This window comes from Nannospalax galili, unplaced genomic scaffold, assembly GCF_000622305.1.
Source record: "Nannospalax galili isolate Female #2095 unplaced genomic scaffold, S.galili_v1.0 scaffold219, whole genome shotgun sequence".
NCBI lineage: Eukaryota > Metazoa > Chordata > Mammalia > Rodentia > Spalacidae > Nannospalax > Nannospalax galili.
In genome coordinates, this window is record NW_008342641.1 from 992,742 (window position 1) to 1,016,344 (window position 23,603).

Genomic DNA, 23,603 nt, shown 5'->3' on the forward strand with positions numbered 1-23,603 from the left:
AGATCTTTTTTAAAGGTTAAAAACTCATTCAATTTTATGTCTTACAGGGCTTATACTGAGTTCAATAGTGTATAACTGTATTAATTCAACACTGTGAACCTAAAAATTACAGTCACTTTTGAAAGGGATGTATCTTTGTTCTGGAAACTTTTATTGAGTATGTTAAAGCTGTTATGATATGCTTCTTCTAAAAAAAAAATTAAAAGAATAGTTTTAAAAAATTTAAAAATAAAATGGCATCAAATAACTCCTTTTTGGAAAAAATGGCCTGTGATCACTATGTGGCCATCTGCAATCCACTCTTGTATGTAAAAATAAATAAATAAATAAATAAATAGTAAATAAAATTAAAATGTTGCACCATCAAAATCAAAAAAAAAAATCATCAAATTCACCCCCCAATGAAATTTGTAAAGGCTATAAAACATACAATATAATCACCGTAAGCTAGAAATGTTCCTAATGGCAAACCACAAATGGAAAAAAAAACTCTTTAAGAAAATATGCTAAATTCAGTAAAATAATGTGGTGGCATCTGCACCAAGACAGTTCCCTCCTCAACCACTGCAGCTCAACAGTGTGGGGACTACACTTACTACAGGCAAGACAGCGCCTTCCCTCCTCTAAAGAGCAAGACTTCATACTTCTCTTCCTGCTCCAGGTAACTTTTACTGATCTCAAGTCCAACCAAGGTGCAGTTGAGACATAGGAACTCCACTCTTCTGCCCATCCCTAATACATGGCATGCCTCTACTTTGGATGAGCATGAAGATAAAATGTTTGCCCTGGCTTGTAACACAATGGATCCATACTAGCACAGGCAAGCCAATAACCTCAGGGTGCTGCCTCCCCTCCACGGACTAATAATCTTTCAGTGAGTTCCACTCTTGACATAGCTCCTAGATCCAGAGACCTCCTGACAGATTTTCTCTAAAGAGAGAATCATGGTAAAACTCTGTTCTTCATCTATTTTGGAAAAGACTGACTTCATTTACAACATCGTGTAAAGTTCACGCTTAGAAGCACTCTCCAGAATAATGGAAGTTAGAGTTATATGATGGAAGCAGTTGGGAGGAGAGTTCAGATATAGGCAGAACTGTAGGCCTGCTGCACTGGTTTGTGGAAGACAGGTGGGAGCATTCCTTCATGGGTTAGAAAAGCTATCAAACACTGATTCAGAAACTTCGCAAGAGCCACAAATGGAATGGGTTGTTTCTCAAGAGTAATTTAGGTTCTGGGTACCTCAGAAACAACTGAGTAAATATCCTCTGGCACTTACAGGAGTTTAACATCTGGGTACAATCAGGGAAAAAGAAAACAAAGTCCTGTCATGCCAGGGAGACAGACTAAGAGGACCTGATCCTATCTAAGGGTACTGAGTGAGGAGGATTTTTGTTATGTAAGGTTTGGTAAAGAATGTTAACTTCAGGTTAAATATTTATTACAAGCACTCCTAAATGGTCTTTTTGGGCTGAGGCTTTCAGGCCCAGGCAATTGGGCTGTCAGCTATGCCCTGTCAGGAGCAGTGGCAAGTGCCCCAAAGCTGACCTAACTGGGGGCCTCCCTAAGATACTCCCCAAAGCGACCTAACTGGGGGCCTCCCTAAGATATTTCCCAAAGCGACCTAACTGGGGGCCTCCCTAAGATATTTCCCAAAGCGACCTAACTGGGGGCCTCCCTAAGATATTTCCCAAAGCGACCTAACTGGGGGACTCCCTAAGATATGTCAGGAACAGAGGCCAGACCAGATGGTACTGCTCTTTCTCAAGCCTGGCAAAATAGTGAATGATGTTGCTACTATCAAACATCCAGGGGCAAGAGGAATAGCAACTTTGACCCCACCATTTTCAAAGAGACCAATGGAGCTAGCTGTCAATCAAGCAGCCAATACTCTGATGATTCTTCAGCTCAGGCTATTTTAAACAGTTCACTGTTGCTCAAGTTCCAGATAGGAGCCAAGAGAAGTGACTGGATCCAGCTGCCTTGCCCATGGAAGAAACTCCAAACCAGCTGCAGACATCTGAAGTGGCTTCATGCCAGTCCCAGGAACCATGACAATGATTGTGATCACCTCTGCAAACTTGGCTTTAGGATTTTGGTCTCCCACAATCAACGTTATAACCCCCCACATGACCCCTCCCAGAGCTGTCCCTGACCTCTTCAGAACAATCCTCATCCTGACCTAGCAGGTATATTTCTCTTTATCTAGTTAGTGTACATGCATGACTGGCTATTTAAACTAGTCTCCTCTCACTCTCTTCAGCGCAGTCCAGAAGACATTCCTCCTGTGCACTGCCATCTTCTCAGTCCACCCCACAACCTGGACCTAAAAAACCTTCAACTGAGTGTTTTATTGTCTCCTACTGTAGAACAGGCTGAGCTAGTAACACAAATTGCAGGCGGCTCCCAGCATGGTCAATCCCAAGCACATTCAGCACAACAGTTTTCAGGCAGCTGAACAGTTTCAGAGAACAGCCAGGACCTGCGGCTGTGAAGGCACAAGGAGTGCTGCAATGCCGAGATGATGGTATGAGAGGGTGGAGAACTGGGGTGGCAGAAGTGCTGCAAGCCCCAGCTACCGGAAGAGGTCAGAAAGCCACTGAGAGCTGTGTTGCTTTCTAAGAATCTGTCACGCTGAAAGTTGAGGTCCTGACCCCTCAAGCTCAGAGCTGCAACACTAGCTGTGAGGAGCTAGGCCACCAACATTCGAAAACCCAGAGCACTGACACTGAGAGCAGAGGATCCCCAAAGCCCTGACAGGAACTATTTGCACAAAGTTGTACTTTGCCTACTCATAATTTCCAAGCAAGCACAGCAAAAGCACCCTCAGCTGACTGATGATACCAGGGCAATTTGGGGCATACTCAAAACTGCACCCGCCCCAGGAGCAGCATCAGACTCTCAACACTGATACATGCAAAGCAGGAAAATAGGACCATACACCAGGACAAAAGGCAACAACTGTATGTTCAGTTTATCATAAGACTTCAAAATACCAATTATATTCTCTGAAAACAAAAGGAAATGATAAAGAATGAAAGGTATGACACTGTCACAATAGAGAATACAAAAAATGAGACTGAAATCATAAAAAGCTAATTAGTCCCAGATATTAATTTAAACACACACACACACACACACACACGAAAAGATTTTTATGGAATTAGAATAAAAAAGTTTAAGGCCAGGTGTGGTGGTGTACACCTTTAATCCAAGCACTTGGGAGGCAGAAGCAGGTAGATCTCCAAGGCCAGCCTGGTCTACATAGTGAGACCTCCCTCTCTCAAAACAACAGCAAAAAATTTATGTGTAAATTTTTTTTCTTTCCTTAACTAACATGAATGTTAATTTCATAAAATGCATACATAATGTATTGATAGGCTTATAGCATGTACAAAATAACATAGGTATAGGCCAAAAGACCATAAATAAAAGAGAAATTCTCACAGTAGCTATATGGACATGACTAATTGGAGCCTTTCCTTATGATGCTTTACACAGACATTCACACCCTATTCCTATGACCCATGGTGCCCTTCCCAAATGACCAGTTTACTATTTAACAAGTCAGTGAGATGCCTGCCTATCTATCCAGATAAAGACCCCACACAAATTGCCCATGAGGTAAGATCAAGTGACTTCCTCCTTAACTACTATATAAGAACTTCCACCTCCTCTTAGCAAAGAGGTCCCCTTTTTGGAAACTCCCTCCCTCTTCGCAGGGTATTTAAATTAATTCTACCTTTTAATATTCTGGTAGATTTCTTCTTGCTGTCTGTATCACCAGTCTTCCCTGTCTCCCTGCAAGGCAATGCATATAATATAGTTGCTAATGGCTGCACAAAGGAAGAGGATGGAAATATAACTACATGGAGCTAAGAAAATAACTACAGATGATAAAGCAATAATCAAAACAATACACTACTGAAACTGTTAGGCAAATTAATATGTAATAATATGTATAACAAAAATGCCACCAAAAATAGCATACAGGAATAGAGCTATGTAGCAACAATATTTCTAAATCTACAGATGATTCTGGTAGGATACATATAGAACACTCTAGAGAAAAAAACTAAACTTCACAGAACTAATGAAACCTAAACATACTAAGACACTGTATTAGAAAGTATTCATAGTTCAAAACAGAAACAGGGGGAAAGGCATGAGCTGTACAGAAAAAGGCAGAGAAAGAAAAGGACACTGCTAACTGAGTAGACGGCATCCTCCTAGAAACAAAGCAACTTAAAAAATAAAAAAAAAAAAAGGTACGAGATTTAGAGAAATCCAGAAACTTGACTGAATCAGAGAATTTTAGAATTGTAAATGTGAAAATGCTATTATGTCATTATTATTTTAAAGGTCTTTTATTTTAGAGGTAGTCACTCTTCATCCAGGGATTCAGATTTGTAAACTTGAATACACTAAAATTTATTTACAACATTGAAATCAATACTTCATTCACTTTTGCAGTCATTCACAGTCATGCCAAAATGGTCAAAAATTAAAGCCAGTCAATCACATGCTCCCCACTGTTGTCAATCAGGTGGTGATCTGCCTTCTTGTTTTAGGTGTCAGACTGCAAACATAGACAATGGTCTACTTAGCAACACATTTTACACATTTATGTACTTGTTGATGATTTTACTGCTTAAATGGATCATCAAAGAAAGTATTTACATGCTTATAGTTCCTAAGTTAAAGAAAGTTGTGATGTGTCTTAGGGAAAAATGTGTTACACAGGCAAGGTAAGGACTGAGTTATAGTACTATAGGACATTAATTCAATGTCAATGAATCAGTAGTAAATAGCAAATAATATATTTGACATAGACACACATAAGGCTATGTTTTAACCTCTGACAGAACTGTTTTTTCTCAAAACTGGGGGTAAAAATGCTTATTTCACTATACAATCCATGGCATGATGTACAGCCACCAAAGGCACATAGGAACCTAGCCCTTCCCACACAACATAACCATTATGAGATTTAGAGAAATCCAGAAACTTGACTGAATCAGAATAGAGAATTTTAGAAGTAATGGTTCAGTGTTTGTTAATTCAGTGTTTGCAGCAACTTTATAGAACATAATTATGATTAATAGATAGAAGAGAATGTAAGCATTAAAAAATGTAAGCATTACTTTTCTGTTTCTGTAATAAAATACAATAGCCAAAAGCAACTTAGAGAAAATGATATACTTTGGCTTACAGCCCAGGATCAAGTGATCCAGTTGGGGATGACATGGCAATAGGCAGAGAGAGCACAGAAGCAGGAGCCAGAAGCTGGAGAATCACATTTCATCCATACACGGGAAGCAGAAAGAGAAAACAGGAAATGAGGTCAGGCCATAAAACCTCAAAGCCCACCCTCAGTGACATACTTCTTCCAGCAAAGCTGGAGTTTCATGACCTTCACAAATAGTACCACCAGCTGAGAATCAAGTGTACAATTACATGAGTTTATGGAGGACATTTTCAAACCACCACAGCAACTATGGATGCTGGTGTAATGGTTTTGATCATATAATTATCTTCCAAAGTTCTATAAAGGCTCCATCACCAGCCTATAATGCTACTGGGAGATCATGAAATCTCTAGAATTGTAGGACTTACTGGAAGAAACTTAGGTCACCGGGGCATGCTTTTGAAGCAGACCCTAGTACCCTGGAACTTCCTCTGCTCTACCCAACACCCTGTCCATCTCCCTTCTCTTTTTTCCCCAGCTGCCTTGAGGTGAGCACATCTGCTCCCCATGTTGCTTCTCCTTACCACTGACCCTAAAACAAAAGTGCCACCTCACCACAAACTAAAACCTCTACATAAATTGAAATAAAGCTTTCCTCCATTTAGCTGGATTTTTCTCAGATATTTTATCACAATAAAAAAGCTAAATAACCCAATCATCTCTTCCTCTCTGTTTTTACCAGACACCATAAGCTAAACAGCTTATTTCACTATACAACCCATGGCATAATGTACAGCCACAAAAGTAGCAAGGTTGATGGACCATGGACCAATATCCAAAAATGTGAACTGAAATAACCCTTTCCTCTTCCAATGTTGATTTATCTTGGGTATTGGTTACAGTGATATGACACTGATTAACATTTCCATTTGCTACAGTAAAGTCCATCTACCACACAACTTTCAGGAAAGCCTGTTGATAATTTTCAACCCTTACAAAACGCACACAAGCAAACTGTTCCATTCAAAAAAGAAGCCTTCTGGCAAACAAATATACAAAAGGAAAAGCAAATCCAAATGAGTAACATATCGATAAAAAGCAGCATGGATTTTCATACAAAAATGAACAGACAGAAAAAGATCATCACACATTTAAAGAAAATTATCAGTACAAAATTAGAAAAAAAAATACAAAATTACGAAGAACAAGTAAAAGTTACCTTAAAAGTAACAAAGGAGATGGAGAAACCAAGTTACTGACCAAGAAGCTTCCTCCTGCCAGCTAGCTTTCATAGGGCCAGAAGGTGCATTGCAGGTGCTCAGGGAGAAAAGGCATCATCAATCTTACCCAGCTGTGAACCTACAAGCTACAATAATGACAGGCCTGGCAGGTTATGACCACTGGTGCAATAGAGACATGAATATTATGGGGGTAATCCACAACTTTCTAATTGGACTGAAGGCCTGCTCCGCAGGAGCGAATTCATGCCTGATAGTGTAAACTTGGACAAGAACCCATGGATAGGGAGGACATAGACCCAACTACTAACATTTTGATTCTAAATACTTATCCTTATACCCATAGATTAGTACAGCTCTTAACCCTCATCAAAGAAACTTTCAACTGATGGTACCTAATACAGATAATCAGAGCTGGTCCAACTGCAGTGATTAAGTGGCTACAGAGTGCTCAGCTCTGAATAGGACATCTATATCACACCCCTCCCTCTCAAGGCTCAGATAACATTATAGAAGAAGGAGTAGAAACTGTAGGATCCAGAGGCTAGGGAAGATTTCTGCAAAATAATGTCTTCTGGACACAATGGAGCAGGGCCATTGCACTCATAAACTCATAGTACCTGTGGTTGCCTGTACAAACATGCTCAAGAGCAAGCCACTTATACCACTTCAGCCTAGAGAAGAAAGGACTTCATGAGGGCCCACCCTTCACTGAGGAACTAATGGTAGTTCATGACGCTGGGGGAGGGAGAGTCAGTTCTCTTCAGTGGTATAAAAATAACTCATAGAAGGGGTCTGTCCATGATCCAGTGGATGGTACCTTGCATCCATGTATATATGGGCACAGTAATTGGATACAGTAAGCTATGTCCAATAGAATGAGGAGAAGAAGAATGAGAAAAGAGGAATAGGATTGGAGGGAGAAGAAGAAATAAAGTCAAGAGGGGCGTGGAGAGGAGTTGAGGAGGTGTATATATGATCTAAATACATTGTTATAATTTATGAAATTACCAGATAATACATTTTTAAAAATTTAAAAGAAACAAAGATAATGTACAAAAGAACTTTGAGAATTATACTCAGAAAGACTAAAATGTTATTCTAATTTACTTTGAAAAGGGGAAAAAATTAAATAGGTAATTTTTAGAAGTAAAATCTGATTTAAAAAAATCGAAAAATTCAGGGCCAGGAGTGATGGCACACACCTTTCATCCTAGCACTGGGGAGGCAAAGGCAGGCAGATCATTGTGAGATAGAGGCCAGCCTGGTCTTCATAGTAATTTGAGGTCAGTTGGGGATTCAGGGAGACCCTGTCTCAAAAAATAAAACTGAAAAATTCAAATGAAATACAGTATGTTAGTTCATCTGAGTACTGTCACAAAGTACCTTAGGTTGGGTAATTCATAAGCAATGGAAATTATTGCTTATGAATCTGGATAAATCCAAGATAAAAACTTCAGCAGACTGTACATCTGACAAGGGCTTATTCCTTATAGATAACACCTTCAGTGTCTTCACATGATAGACAGGATGGAGCCTCCTACAAGCCTCCTTTTTTAAGCCTATTGTGACTCTATCCTTATAACTTGATAGACTCATGATGACTCCACCCCTTAATACTATTACATTTGGTATAAAGTTCCAACATAAGAGTCTGATGGAATACCAACATTCAGACTATAGGATAAACTCAATAGAAAAAGATGACTTATTAATGGAAGAAAATATAAGAAAATTATCATAAGATAAAACAAAAACAAACATATTAAAGTTGGAAAACCTGAGAGAATAGAGGAAGGAAAGCTGCATCTAGAAGGTGCAAGAAGAAAGAACATAGATAAGAAAACTAATCAAAGAAAGGTTTTAAGAATGAAAAGGCTCACCAAAGGCTAAAAGGAAGGAGGGTTTCTTTAAAGACCAAGACAGATATGTTGAAATTTTATAATATAGCATAGAGAAAAGTCCTAAAAGCTCCAAGAGAGTAACTGAGGAGAAACAGAAATTACACTGGCATTGGACTCCTTGGCAGCACTGATACAGGCCCAGAGAACAGTTACGCTTTCAAAAATCCAAAGGAAACTATAGAGATATAAGGTCAGCCTGGTCTACATAGTGAGTTCCAGGACAGCTGAGGCTACAGGGAGACCCTGCCTCAAAAAGACCAAAAAAAAAAAAAGAAAGAAAGAATAAAGGCAAAACAAAGTTTGAGGCATGAAAGGACTCAGAAAACATGCCACCAATACCTTTTCTGAAAAAAGTAACTTTAAAAAAATCCAACACAAAAAGGAAGATGTCGAATCTTAGAAACTCTAAACAAGTTCAGAAGCACAATGAAAAGACGCTGTAGAATGATAGCTGTGATGTTTTCAAAGTGATTGGTTCAAATCCATACACCAAGGCAAAGATGCCAAGGAGAGTGTCTATACTCCATTATACAGATATCTGAGAATAGACTGCCCACATGATGATACTGGTCACCAGGGTCTGGTCACCAGGGTCTAGACTAGGTGTTCTTGGCCTCTGTCCAAAAAATTTTTTAAAAGGGCTCATGCACATTTCTTAAGGAAGCAAGATAGCTTTATTCAGACCAAATGACAGTGCAGATTAGAGGGGGATACACCGCCAAGACTGGCAGCAGGCCACATAAGTTCCTGAAAGGCCCTGGTTATTGTTTGGAGTTTCCTTTTATGGGGTTCAAGAGAAGGAGGAGTTTGATTTCTAAGGGGTTTACTGATAGCAGTTCTCTGTTTTGACTGGTACAGTGGGTCATAGAACCATATTTCTACTGCACATATCCCTTCTCATAATACATCTGATTTTAATCATATGTACACAAATCACTATTATAGGCCTCAAATGTCATCTGATGACATTCACAGTTATTGCACTGATGAACTATCAGGGATGATGGTGAGGGATTCTCCCTGAGAGTGACATGTGGACCTCTCAAGAGTAGATCACCTACAATGTCAAGGTCAGGATTTGGAGTTCCCTACATTTGGGTTTCCCTGGTTCCTTGGTAAATGGAGGTGTCTTAGCAGAGTTCCATGAAGGCTTGTACAAATGGGCTCTCTGATCACTTTCCTTATCTTTTGAAGAAGAGACAGAATTGGAGGACAGGATTATATATAGTTAAGACTGCCATTTTGTGACCATCTATTTCTGTCCCCACTTGTATTGGGGTCAGGGTTCACATATGCTATGTCTCCTCCTTGTCTGTATCAAACTTTTTACCAATGGCTGAGGGTATACCCAAGGAAGAGTGTCTGGCAGAGAAAAGAAGGACGTTTCCAATGATAACTGAAATGAAGAGAAGAAAACGGAAAGAGAAAGGGGAAAACTAGCCTGATTCCCCCAAGGACATCCCATGGAGAAGTGAGAGCTGGGTACAGATTTCCAGTGTCTTTCAGGACACTGAACATGTGTAATCTCAGCTTTGGTGGATGCCACACAATGTGACTTTTGTTTCCACAGCCTTAGATCTGAGCAACATGAACCTATGTCATCAGCTTGGGGACAAACAGTGGCTTTGGGCCACCCTCCAGCAGGAGAATGTGATCTCCTTCCAGTGAGCCTCTTGTGAAGGGTGTTGACTCTTGCTTGGTTATTGCCTGAATGAGAAAGTGAGGGAAAAGCTGAGTCTACAGTTAGAAGTGATATCTTATTATAATCATTATATTTGGATACTGGAAAGCCAATATCCAATCAAACAAGTTGAGGAAGTGTCATAACCTGAGAGAGTATGAGGTTCCTCACAGTTTGGATAGCAAACTAGAGACTGGAGAGGAACAATCACAAGATATCTTCTAAGTGTCATCCAATTAAGAGGAGGTTCTATCCTCAAGAGAAGGAAAAAAAATCAATCCAATTTATATTACAAAAAGAACGAGGTCCCTGAGTCGAGAGACCATATTGGTTGGAGGAGGTAGGGCACCCAAAATTTAGTAATTAGATGTTTTTAAAAGTCATGAGAGGTTGAGTCACAGAAATCACAGGAAAAAAATCATTCATGTTGGCCATACAAGCATTGACTTGACAGATGCTGTTTTTGTCTTGCTCTGGGAAGAGCGTAATTTTCCCAGTTCAATGACCCAGTTATCCTGACACAGGAGCCTCTTAGCAGTAGACACCTTAATGATTTTTTTCTGACAGTATTTAATATCTCCTAAAATATTATAATGAACTTTCATAAAACAACCATATAGATATTAACAAATAGTAGTCTGATAGGCACATGCATTTGTATATGTTGTAATGTTTATAACTTTTGATATATAGTTAAACCAGCTATTTAACACACTGAGGTATCTGTTGTGTCTAATCATTAATGCACATACTTTTACACTGAGGATTTGAGCCCAAGCTTTGTACTTTTATTCTACACGCTCCCCACCCCCACTGCTGCTTTTTTTTTTCCTGAGATAGTGTCTCCCTGTAGCCCTAATGATTTTTTAATAACCCAATCCGTTCCCATTGCTTAATGGCAGACAACAGAGAAGTTTTAAAGGTGAAAGGAACAGCCAAGAAAAGGTAGTGGAGAAAAACAGTCCCCTCCCTCTAGGGACTTCAGGGGCTTACATTCTGAAGGAGAAGCAAGGTGTGAGAGCAGTCTTGCCATGGGAGGGGTGACTTAGTTTTCTCCAGTCACAGGACCAGAGGCAGAGCTGTTTCCTCCTCACTTCCCAAAGATTTCATGTGGCCAGAACCATAATAGCTCATAACAGACAGATTTCTGCTGTTCTAAGTCTCAGAGACACCTGTCACCCCCTTCTTCTCATTCTGTTCTTAGTTTCTGTCCCTTTTAATAACCTGTTTGCTCCACAGGCAAGCCTACAAAGTACTCATGCAAACCATAAAAGAAGTATAAACCATGTTAGTGTTTAAATGTCAGGAATAGATATTTTGTAATTCAGGCATTTGTAGAGAAAGCAGAAGAGAAGGAAAAGGGAAGGAAAAAAAATCTTAGACTACAAATAGCGAGAGTTAGGTTCCATTCTGGGGAACAACTTAAGAGAAGACAAGGAATCACAAGTGTTCTAATTTCAGAAATAGCAAAATTTAATGACCAGATTTATGCAAGGCCAAAAGAAAATGGAAAAAAAAGAAAAGGGAGAGAGAAGATAAAGATGATAGTAATTAAAGCACTTTAAAAAAAAATCCCAAGCAGGGTAAGCATTTTGGTCCGGCAAGCAGAAATGGTAGTCGAAGGCAAAGGATTGCAGGGGATCTCACTTCCTTCTTAGCTGGGAGGAGGCATATGCTGTCTCTCTTTCCTTCCCTTCTTATCATCTCCATCCTGGGTTAAGCTTTCTGTAGGATATCAAGTCACAGTCACTCATTTTTCCCAAGAAACTGAGTTCTGTCATCCCAGAAGCCTTACAGGCCCTGCTTTTCACAGACCAGGCAAGGGAGGGTAGAAGCTGCAGTCTGATGGCTCTCCAACCAAACTGGCTAGTTCAGCCATCTCTCTGCCATAGATGCCACGGACATCAAAATGAAAAAGGGTTAGAATGTACTGAGGGAAATTTTTATCAATAAGATAGAAAATAATGTTATTTTCTCACATAGTGGCTGGTCAGGGTTGGGGCTAGGTATTTCCAGGTTCTTGTTTTATCCAAAAAAGTGAAAATAAGGGGCTCACTGATACTGCTCGCAATGCACTTGGCAGCCCATTTCCTTCATCCGCATGTAGTAAGGAATCATCAGTGGCAGCAACAGAATAGATGGACTTGCCAACAAGAGTAAAGGCAAGCAGGCAAAAGCAAAGCTTTTCTTCTTCCATGTCTTTTTATCTAAGTTGCCACCAGAAGATGCTACCCACATTTGGGGTGGGTATCCCCACTTTGAATCATCTGATATCAAGAAGTCCTCACCAGAGCACTCAGTAGCTTTCCTTTTGGTTGACTCTAGATTCGGTTAAGTTGACAAGCAAGATTAGCCATCGCAGCTGTCAACTTGACTGAATCTGGAATCAACTAAGAGACAAGTCTCTGAGCATGTCAATGACAGTATCTCCAGAAAGGATGAAGTCTATAGAGACCTCCCCTCCAGGGAGTACAGCACCTCCAGGTGGCAGCCCACATATAAAGAGGGCCCAGGGGAAAAAAACAGTGCTGCCTTCCCCTACCAGCCTTTGCTCCCTGCTAGTATCTAGTCCGTTGCTGTTATTGCTGCTGCCATCCTTGCTAATCTTGGCACCTAGGCATTCCAATGGAGCCTGAAGACCACCATCCCTGCAGGAATCCTCCAGGTCTTCAGAACTACAGTGGAACTGCCAAAGTCTCCGGTCTCATGGACTGAGAAGCTAACAAATTCTCAGCCTCTGCAGTGTGCAGCCACTGTCGGACCACCCAGCCCATATCGAGTAAACCAATATACTAAATCCCCTTTCCAATATATTCTAATATTATAGAATTCACTACATAATTAATGAATATATTCTAAGATGTTCATTCTATTGGGTCTGCTCCTCTATACTACAGATTATATACACTAAATTTTGAAAATCATGGCTGTAAAGCAATAATCTCCAAAAACTCAACTATATATCTTAATAACAAAAACCTTTTAATGCACACCTCCAATATATGTATGCTTATTTATAAATTGTGTGGGAGCAGATATATATTTTTCTACAAATGCATTTGGTACACTGCAAATATATAAAAATAGAAATTGTAAAAAAATGATATTTACTATTTCTGTCTGCTCGACCAAGAGGCAAGTAAAAAATATGCACAGCTTTTTATTTAATTTGTAAAACATTAACAAAAAGAAAGGAAAAAAGAATAAAGAGCACACAAATGTCAATTAAAAAACCAAGGCTTTTCTATAAAACTTATTCCACTTCAAATAAAGAGATGGAAAATGCTCACTTTTAATCTTAGTATGATGAAGAAAGAACCAGGGTGCTTCTAAAAGACTTAATTCTCATCATCAAAGGGACATTTGATTGATAAATCAGACATACAGGCAACATGAGGAAAAACCGATTACACTGTTTTAAGGGTCCATAATAATCAAGGGTGGTAAAATTAGACATAACCGGGCATGCATCACAGATTTTAACAAGTCAAATTACAGATGATATCAGAGTGATCCTAGTTCTAGAGACTCCAAAAATGAATACACTTCAAGTCATCGGAAATAATACACAGATTATAGGAGCATGATTCCAGCAGAGAGACAAGGAAAAGGTATCCATATGTTTAGCTTCTCATTTAGGAAATATAATGAAGTTCATTTAATAGGAAAGCAAGTGTTTTAATTACTGTGTTAAATATCAAGGGACTACTGCATACCAAATGTTTGATAAGGAGTACCCAGCATCACTCCACTGTTTCTAATGACCAAGGAGAGGCCCAATAATCTACAGTTCAATGACTGAGCATCCCCTACAGGGTAATATTGAAATATAAATGAAAACTCTTAACTTATTCCGGAACACTTCCTCTACTCTGGCAAAGTCATCTCAGGTTTTCAAGTGCAGATTGCAGATATGTAATGGGGAAAACTGAATCAGTCTAGGAAGTTCCCCACAGGGGCAGTCTGTGAATAAGAGTCCAAACAATAGGGACCTCACTAAAACTGTATGTATACACTTAAGTATCCACTTACCCACTGTCTAAACCATAGTTTTCTCTTACCTACCAACTACTCAAATATGTCAGAATATGAGCAAGATCCCAGACCTGGGAACACACACACACACACACACACACACACACGCACACACACACACACACACAGGATAGTATTTATGTGTACTTGGGAAGACATCTCTTTTGATAAATCCAACAATTTCAATATTACAGTTGTGATCCACAGTCATTAAGAAACCAAATCTCTTCGGAGCATTAATGACAAGTTTTAAGCTTTATACTGTAGACAAACAAGTTTAACAAAATACTCATAAAAGTATAATTTGAGAGCTCACCTTTCGACAACCAAACTGATGGCTTGTGTGAGATTTGGGTTTGCTGCCTGAAGACGTTTCCACAAAGACCATACAAATTCTTTGTCAGCCTTAAAAAAAATATATATTTTAAATGCATTGCTTTGTATTGTTAAGACAGACATTACACTAAATTTAAATGTAAAAAAGAAATTATTTTATCACTACTTCTATATACTAATGAAGTCTTTAAAAGTATGGTAGGAAAACTTCATTTTAAAATGTCCTTACACAGACAGACCATATTCTAGTATTAATACTCCTATCACACTTTTGCAGTGCAAATGTTGAAATACTGAGTATCAATGTAAATTTATTCCACAATTGCCTTTCACCTATTGCTCAATTTTCTAGTTCCCCTTTTCAGCGAAACTCCCTGAAAGAACTGACTATAATCTCCACCTCTACTTTCTCAATCATCACCCTCTCTGTAACATATTCCAATAAGATTTCTCTCTCACCACTGTGCTAAAATCATCTCCCAAGGTCTTCTGCACCAAGTTCAGTGGACAATCAATGCATTGTGTGAGACACATTGGCCACATCAGCTATTACTAAGTCTAACAGGAATCAGTTGAAGAGTTTTAAAAAATAATGATGAAGATTCTGATTAACTACCCTCAGACAAGTTCCAAGTATCAGAATTGTTTGAAAGCTCTTCAGCTGAATCTGTGCATTCAGAGAACCAATATTCTTAACTGATCTTATCAGTCCCATAGTTTTACATATCAACCTTTCCATATTTCTTCAATCCAGACTTGTATCTCCAACTGTCTCCTTGGTAATTCCATTTGAATAAGCATCCTAAATTTAATTTGTTTGAACTACAAGTTTTGATAGATTACTCACTCACAAACTTAGCCTCCTAAACGTCAGGAAAACATCACCATCTACTCATTAAGTCAAACATCTAAAATATAGAAGTCAATCTTGATGACTCTCCCTCATACTATCCATACATATATACATGTATCCATATATATACATGTATAAAATATATCCTAGTTCTTTTAAATTTTATTTATTTATATATTTATTTTTATGTGTATTGAGTGTTTTGCCTGCATGTATGTAAGTGCACCTGTGTCATAAAATGCTCACAGAGGCCAGAAAACATTGTCTGATTCCCTAGAATTGGAGTTACAGATGGTTGTTAGACACAATTTGGGTGTTGGGAACTGAACCTGGGTTCTTTGCAAGAGCAGCCAATGCTCTTAACCACTGAGTCATTGCTCCAGCCCCAATATATATCCCAGTTCTAAACATCCATCCCAGTTTTCAGCACTTGCATCTCTAACACCCTAGTCCACATCAATTCCATCTCATTTATGTCTCTACAATAGGCTCCTAGACTCATAGTCAAAATTCTCCAGTGGAGTACCAATAAATTGGGAAAATAACCCAAACTCTTTACCAAGACTATAAAACTACAAGTAATCTGATCACACACGTGCAAGCACGCGTGCGCACACGCGCACACACACACACACACACACACACACACCTCTCCAAGATCTCTATCATTCTCCCCTTTATTGAGGCCAACTTCTTGCTCTATTTGAATCAGAGCCTTGGACATAATACACTATTAACCAAGTTTTCATATAGATATCCCCTCATTTCACTCAAGGCTTTGCTTAAACACTACCTTGTCAACAGAAGTTGCCCCTGACTATGTGACATGTACAGCTACCAAAACCCACAAGTCTGTTAACCCTTTATCCTAATTCATGTTTTAAGTGTGTGTGTGTGTGTGTGTGTGTGTGTATGTGTGGATATGAACCACAGAGGACAACTTTTCAGGACTAGATTCTCTTGTTCTGCTGTAGGATCTGGGGGTCAAACTCACGTCATCAGGCTTGCACAGTGAGCACTTGTGCCCACTGAGGCATCTTGCCAGCACCTATTTTCACTTTTTTTTTTTTTTTCGGTCTTTTTTGAGACAGGGTCTCCCTGTAGCCCCAGCTGTCCTGGAACTCACTATGTAGACCAGGCTGCCCTTGAACTCACAGAGATCCCCCTACCTCTGCCTCCTGAGTGCTAGCACACTAATCCAGTGTCCTTTAGGGTTTACCTTGTGTGACAGGTATGTCAAGAATCCATCATGGTTCTTTCCTGTCAGCCACAGAAACCTCCTTGGCTCTTGGCTGGCCAGTTATCACACTGGCCTCTCTTGCCTTATGGACTATGCAACTTCCTCTTCCAATCAATTGTAAGAAGCATTACAATTTACAGGAAATATTAAAATTAAATTTATGTTAACTAAACATGTCACAAATACATTCTCCAAGTATTATTTACAGTGGGAATCTTCTTGGAAACATTTCCATTACGGCTTAGGGACTTTAGCTACCAGTTTGAAAGGCTTTCTCCATTGTAAAATTAGAAACGCATTTATGCACTTTTTCCTTGTAGAATTTTTTAACTATCTTCTTAACTGACAAATAAGAATTGTATATACTTATGGTACATAATATGAGGCTTTGATATATGTATACATTGTAGAATGGTTAATAAATGTAATGAACATCACCTCATATGCACATATTTTCTGTGGTAAAGAAGTTAAAATCTATCCCTTTATCAATATATTATGTCTAGTAATGTTTTAAAAAGTAAATTCTGTGGTAAGTGATAAAATGTCACACATGGATTGTTGGAGTATTGTTTTATGTAACAGCTTTAAATGCTGTGTTTTCTTCAATGTGGATTATATGTCTACTTATTAAGTACCGTATTTCACATTTAAAAAAATAAAGAAAATGCCTCACCCCAAGGAAATGCAGAACACTTTCTTTTTCTTTTTTAGCAGAACTAGAGATTGAACCCTGAGTCCTGTGCATATTAGGCAACTACTCTACCACTAAATTATATGTCTATCCCAAGAACTACAAAACTTGTTTTCAAAAATCCCAGATATTATGACAAGAAAACTATTATTAATGGTATTCCCTTCCTTAGATATTTTTTAAAAATTAAAGCCTTTTCAATTACTTATAAGTCTTTTACTCTCACTACAGAACTTCCAAACAAGCTCAAATAATTTAAAACTGAAATAAAATTTCCTAACCCTTTTCACAATGTTTATTAACTACAGACTATGAAACACTCCATTTTTTTAAAAGCTTTGTGTATGTGTGTGCCTTTGTATGGGTGTGTGCACCTGAATGTGAGAACCAGCAGAGGCAACAAGACACCAGATCCTTCTGGGCCAGAGTTCCAAAGAGTTGTAAGCCACCCTATGTTGGTGCTAGGAATGAAATTTGGGTCCTCTGCAAGAGCAGTGTGTGCTCTAAATTGCTGAGCCATTTCTCCAGCCCCTGACCAACAGGTGATTTAAAGACTAAGTGATTTCAGTCTAAATTTCCTTAAAAAAAGATAGGTCTTTGTCTTTTATTTATCTGTTTACATGGATATAGGCAACATCTATACAAACAAATCAAAACTTCCACTATTCTCCCAACACCTAGATTAATGTTAAAATGTGTTAGCCCTTCAATTTACCTCTTCAGGAGGTTTAAATTCAACAAACATCTCAAAACTACTTCCTGCATTTAGACAAATTTGCCCACAGAAACCTAAAGAAGACCATGAAGCAATTCCTTTACAAAATATTGCAGAAAGTAGACACTCAATAAATTATTACAAGCTTAACTACACAAAAAATTACCCTATTAGAATACAGCTTCTAACAACAGGAAGAATCTCATTACAAAATACATTCCTAGGTTTTGGGAAAACCGGTTTTGAATACCTAGACAAAATGCAACTTAATTCTCTATTCATATATTCTGATTTCCAATATCAAATACTTCTAAAAAGTTTGACGTCAAACTTGGTTATGAGCATATATGTCATTTAAATGCCCTAAATAATTTTCACCTGAAACTGATTTGTACTTAGTAACTATCCTGGACTGCTCACACGCATGCACGCACACACACGTAACACACGCATACGAGCACAAGCTTCATAAACACATTTTTTTCTCATCTGGTACTCCATAAATGGTGATAAATGTGCAAATACACATACCCTCCCATATTTCCTGTCACAAAAAAATATATTCTTGAAAGATATAATAAAAATAAACAATAGGATGAAATTAGACTCTAAACAAATTAAGGCATAAAACTGAAATTACCATTTGGAACATCCTTGAAAATTCCTCAGGTAAATGTTACATATAAAAACTACTCTTCTCACTTTTAAATTAATAAGCCTTTCTCCAGCTAAGCATTCCATACAGTTTCCTTGCTAATCTAGGGGTGACACAAAAATGCTTGACTAGATAATACAATCATATAGAGTGGGTTCAGATGCTCATATGAAGGGAAACATTTATTATCCATTGCATGTTTTTTTCTGAGGCATTCAAAAGTATTAGAATAGTGCATGAACTCATCCAAACTTTTCCTTCACCAATCACATACAATTTAATAAATTAAATATAGAAAACAGAAACTTAACCCAAACTAATCCACTAGTCACAGTTATGGAGTAACTACTGTTCTTTCTAAAATGGATGTTTGACCCATTACAGGGTTTTGTAATTAACTTATATCTCAAAAACATTTTAAATATTTTATTATTTTTATTTTTTAAAGATGTATGAGAGTATTGCCTACATGCGTGTAAATGCACCCACGTCATGCAATGCCCGAGGAAGTCAGAAAAGCGTATTGGATTCCCCTGGAACTGGAGTTACAGATGGTTGTTAGCCACCATACAGGTGCTGAGAATCAAATCTGGGTTCTCTTGCAAGAGCAGCCAGTGCTGTTAACTGCTGAGCCATCTCTCCAGTTCTCAATAATAGTTTTAAAAAGAGAATAAAATACCAGAGGACTCTCCATTAAGGTAAATACTCTCTCCACAATTACACGTATGAATGAATACATGTGTTCTGTGTTGGTTGAGATATAAAATGAATTTATTTGGGGTTGCAATTTCTAACAAAATTTTAATACTCTCAAATGCTGTGATTTCTAGGTGAATAAATAAGTAGAATTTGTATTAAAAATGGTTTAGCTTTATTACAAAACAATTGAAGTTTGATTATTCTGCCCTAATCTTCCCATGAGAAGGAGCCCAGCTTGGCTAAAATTTTGTGGGGAGAGATACTATAAACCTCATTCCATTTCACATTACTAGAATGTCTGCGATCATCTAACAGTAGTCACCAGATCTCACGAACCATCATTTTAGTTCATTTGGACCATTTTTATATTCTTACATCTGCTTCCAGGATTGCCATCATTTCCTGCTCTGGATATGTTCGAGACCAAAGGCCAAAGCCCTACTGGAAGCCACATTTTAAAGAACACAATAGTGAGTGGATTTAGGGGGAACTGGTCAAGACGTTTTCAACAGACTTCCTTAATCACATGAGTCATAAAAAGTATCTTAGTTAATTAGTCAAGTAAGGATAGATACACGGGGTAGGACAGTGTAAAAAATTTAGACAGTGTCTTGGATTATGACTTTTTAATAAAAGGTTTCAGCATGAGTTTACATCTTTACATTCCCCAAAGGTAAAGTTTCCACTTGACAAAAACCCTTAATTCAGTGGTGTAGTTTACTTCTTTTGCCAGTGAATAGAAAATGGGACATTTTAAAAGGACAGCAACATAATTGCAAAACTATATTACTTTGTTTTTAAAAGCAAAGATCTATGAAAGGAGACAAAGGAGCCCAACAGAACTCAAGGGAATGTGTTTCAGCGTTTAATTGATCTAAACTGGCAATACTATTCACAAAGTTTTCTTGGTGTTGGCAGTTCCTAATTGGTATATCTTAAAGACAGTGACTTTTTAAAAGCCCTATAGTTGACTGAACTGTCAACAATTTATTTTCTAACCCTATATAAAGGTTCGGGCAAAATCTGATGATACAAGGTTGTAATCTGGTGGTTGTAAGGAGGAAAAACTAGAGAAGACTAAACTTCTGTGCACTTAAGGACAGACAAGCTCATCCCTAGCATACACAGACTGTAAAAATAATCAGCAAAGCAATGTTGATGTAACTGATTTAGCAAATGCTTTTCACTGGCCAAGATCCCATGGAAATACTTGGCTCTCACAGTCTATGGCATTGCTGTAGGTCCACAAGTGAATACAGAGCATCCTACTCACTGCTGGGCGAAGCGCCCGCCCAGTCCCAGGCACTCTGAAAAACGTGTTTGCAACTTCAGTCTGACAGTGTAAGAACAAGGGCAAGTGTGGGCTGGAAGTTATAAACGTACTTCATAACGAGCTTTATTTTAACACAAGTACGGCAATGTCCCGGTCACGGCAACAAGAACGCACAGGCGCAGGACGCTGGGCGGCGGCGGCCACCGCGCCTTCGGAGCATAACAAACCCGGCGCGGCCAGCTGAGCACCGGACCCGCACGAGCCCCGGCGTCCCGCAGCCCTAACGGCGGCGCGGGGTGCGCGGCCCACGGGGCTCGCCAGGCGGCGGGCGTGGCCGGCGGAGGGGGCGGGAAGGCGGGCGGCGGGCCGTGATACCTGACACAGGGCCAGCTCCTCCTTCAGGCTGCTCAGCTCTTCCTCCAGCAGCTGCGTCCCAGTCACCTTCGCCTCCACGTCCTCCGGCCGCCGGGACCCCGCGGGCGCGCTGACCAGGGGAGCGTGGGTTGGAGAGGCCCCGCCAGGCCATCGCCGCGCCCCCGACCCTTCGTCGCCCATCCGCAGGACGTCGCTTTTATCCGCCACGACGTCACGCTCGGCCTCGCTGTGAGCAACGTGCAGCTCGGCTCCGCGGCCGACGCGCCGGGACCGGAAGCACGACTGCGGCCCTGGAGGCGGAGGCAGCCGGGAGAACCGCGACCGCGCCGCCATGGCCGCGGCTCCTAACGGGTCAAGTTCCCGCTTGGAAACTCCACCTTCCCTTCCCCATCCTGAGGAGTCCGGCGTGCTGGGCTGCGCATGCGCCAAACTTTTCCCGCCTTGGTGCGCGGGGTTTCGCGCCCCCGGTCCCTGTCGGCGTCCTGCAGGCGGCTCTCGGGGCGCTCAGGCAGTGAGCTGCGCGTGCGCGCCGGCCTGCGGGCTGAGGCCGCCAACAGGGCTGTGCTGTGCGGTCCCTTGGGCCACAGGGTCGACTTTCCCGCGCTCCTAGAGCCCTGCCCTCTTTCTTGTCGGCCTGGTTGACATCCCCCTCTTCAAGCCTCTTACAGGCCCTGGTCCCCACGTGCGTGGCTCTGCCAACTCGTTTGTCGCGTTTCATCCGCTGCCCTCAAGGTTGAGTTACACGGCCAATCTCTCCCACGTCAACGCTGCCAAAGCTCCCCGAGGTCAGGGAGCTGGGTTTAGACTCCAGCGTTTTGCTCACACCTTTGGTAAGACTGCCTTACATGCAGCCAGCATCTACACTAATAGTTTTCCAGTAAGCTAGATTTGCTCTTTTTATTTTTTTTCCAGAAAACTTTCTAGAAGCTGGTGACACAAGCCTCTAATCCCAGCACTCTGAAGGTAGAGACAAGCAGGGCTGGGTGAGATTGAGACCAGCCTGGTCAACAATACTGAGTTCCAGGCCATCTGGGGCTACAGGGAAACCCTGGCACAAAACAAAGCAAAAAAAGGAAAAAAAGAAGAAAAAAAAAAAAAAAAAAAAAAAAAGGAAAGTTTCTAAAGTACTTGGGAAAAATTGGCGACTAAGACACTGAAAATAAATGACTACTTTCAGAATCGTCTGTGCCAGAATTTAGTCAGCATAGCAGAAGACAAACGCCCGATTATTATGCTACGAAACTGAGCAGTTGTCCTTACCACTAACATGAAGATGCTGCAAAATTTATTTTGAAATTATATTTTAAAAGTTACCTGTAGGGTTAAGGGAGATGACTCAGTCCTCATAGTGTTTGCCACGCAAGCATGAAGACTCAAATTCAGTCCCCCACAAGCTGATAGAATGTGTGAATTGCAGAAGAGCCACAAGCCTCATTAGGGAAAGCCATAAATCCGTTAAAGTGTCTTAACTGGCCCTAAATTGGCAGCCTGGCCTTGCTCACACCTGGGCTCTGCTCACCCCTTATCAGTTGGTCATTCCCTGAGAAAAATGTTTATGGAGCCAACCTATCTCCTCTAGGGCCATAGATAACACTCCTGCCAGTTTCTGGGGAAATAATCGTGAAAGGGAGACCCTCAATCACTCCAAGGACACCAAGCCCAGAGACTAACTCAACTCCCCACTAAGTGCAGCTGTGTCCCACAACCCTGGTATAAAAACCCCCATTTTCTTTGTCTAGTTGTAGATACTTGGTTCCTGTGGACAGCCTCTACGTCTCACTGTATCTTCTTTGAATAAAGACAAGTATATTCCTTGCCTGTTGCAGGTCTGGCTCTGGTTTCTTGTCTCCTATGCTATTTTTCCTTTTATTTTACAAAATTCTAACATGACCTACATAAAGATCAGGCCCAGTGGCCTCAGACTGTAATCCCAGCACTGGGGAGGAAAAGATAGATTCCTAGGATTTACTGGCTAGCCAATCAGCAAGCTCTAGGTTCAGTGAAAGACCATGTCTCAAAACATAAGAGGGAGAGTAACTAAGACACAGAACCTCCAGCCTCCACACTCGTACCTGAATACTCAAGTGCACACAAACATATATACACAAAAGAAAAGCTTACAAAATGTCTTACAAATGGCTATGCTACTTTACTCTGTGCTGACTCCAATGCTTATTTTCATACATGAATTCTTTTAATTCTTATTTTGCCTTAAATTAGATATCCCCATTCTACTAGCGAAGAACCAAAGATTTAAGAAGTTACTGTAATCTAGCTGAATTTCCATGTCTGATATTAGAAAAGCTACAATTTAAGTTCATTAAACTCTTAAAACCTATGCCTTGAATCTCTATCCTTATTTGAAACACAGTATTAGATCTGAAAATGTGATATTTCACTCGACTTAATATTGGAATTCTGACTATATAATTCACTGATTTGACTTTTAAGAAATATGAATACATGTTCTGTTGGTTATTTATTTTCTCATTTCACCTGATCATAGAAAGATTCTTTGGAAAACAATGAAATCTTTTCTATATTTTCTATTGTGTTCAATGCAAAATATCTATTAAATTGATAATGCAATATATGTATGAACACACACTTGTATATATGTGTATACACAGCGAGAGAGAGAGAGAGAGAGAGAGAGAGAGAGAGAGAGAGAGAGAGAGAGAGAGAGAAAGAGAACAGTAATCTAAGCTGTAAAAACA

The 23,603-nt window shown here is 39.8% G+C and overlaps 1 protein-coding gene across 7 annotated transcripts in view; it reads right to left on the reverse strand.

The window, feature by feature from the left end:
• Cntln (centlein) overlaps positions 1–21,350 on the reverse strand; it is a 327,688-nt gene extending 306,338 nt beyond the window's left edge. For 6 of the 7 annotated variants that reach the window (XM_029566247.1, XM_008838744.3, XM_008838743.3 and 3 more), the window contains exons 1-2: positions 20,887–21,350; positions 14,363–14,451 (exon numbers count right to left, since the gene is read on the reverse strand). In XM_029566247.1, the coding sequence (XP_029422107.1) occupies positions 14,363–14,451; positions 20,887–21,219 (422 nt within the window). In that variant the 5' untranslated portion in view covers positions 21,220–21,350. The remainder of the gene's footprint in view (positions 1–14,362; positions 14,452–20,886) is intronic. The other variant, XM_029566248.1, reaches the window with a different exon arrangement.
• Positions 21,351–23,603: the final 2,253 nt, after the last annotated feature.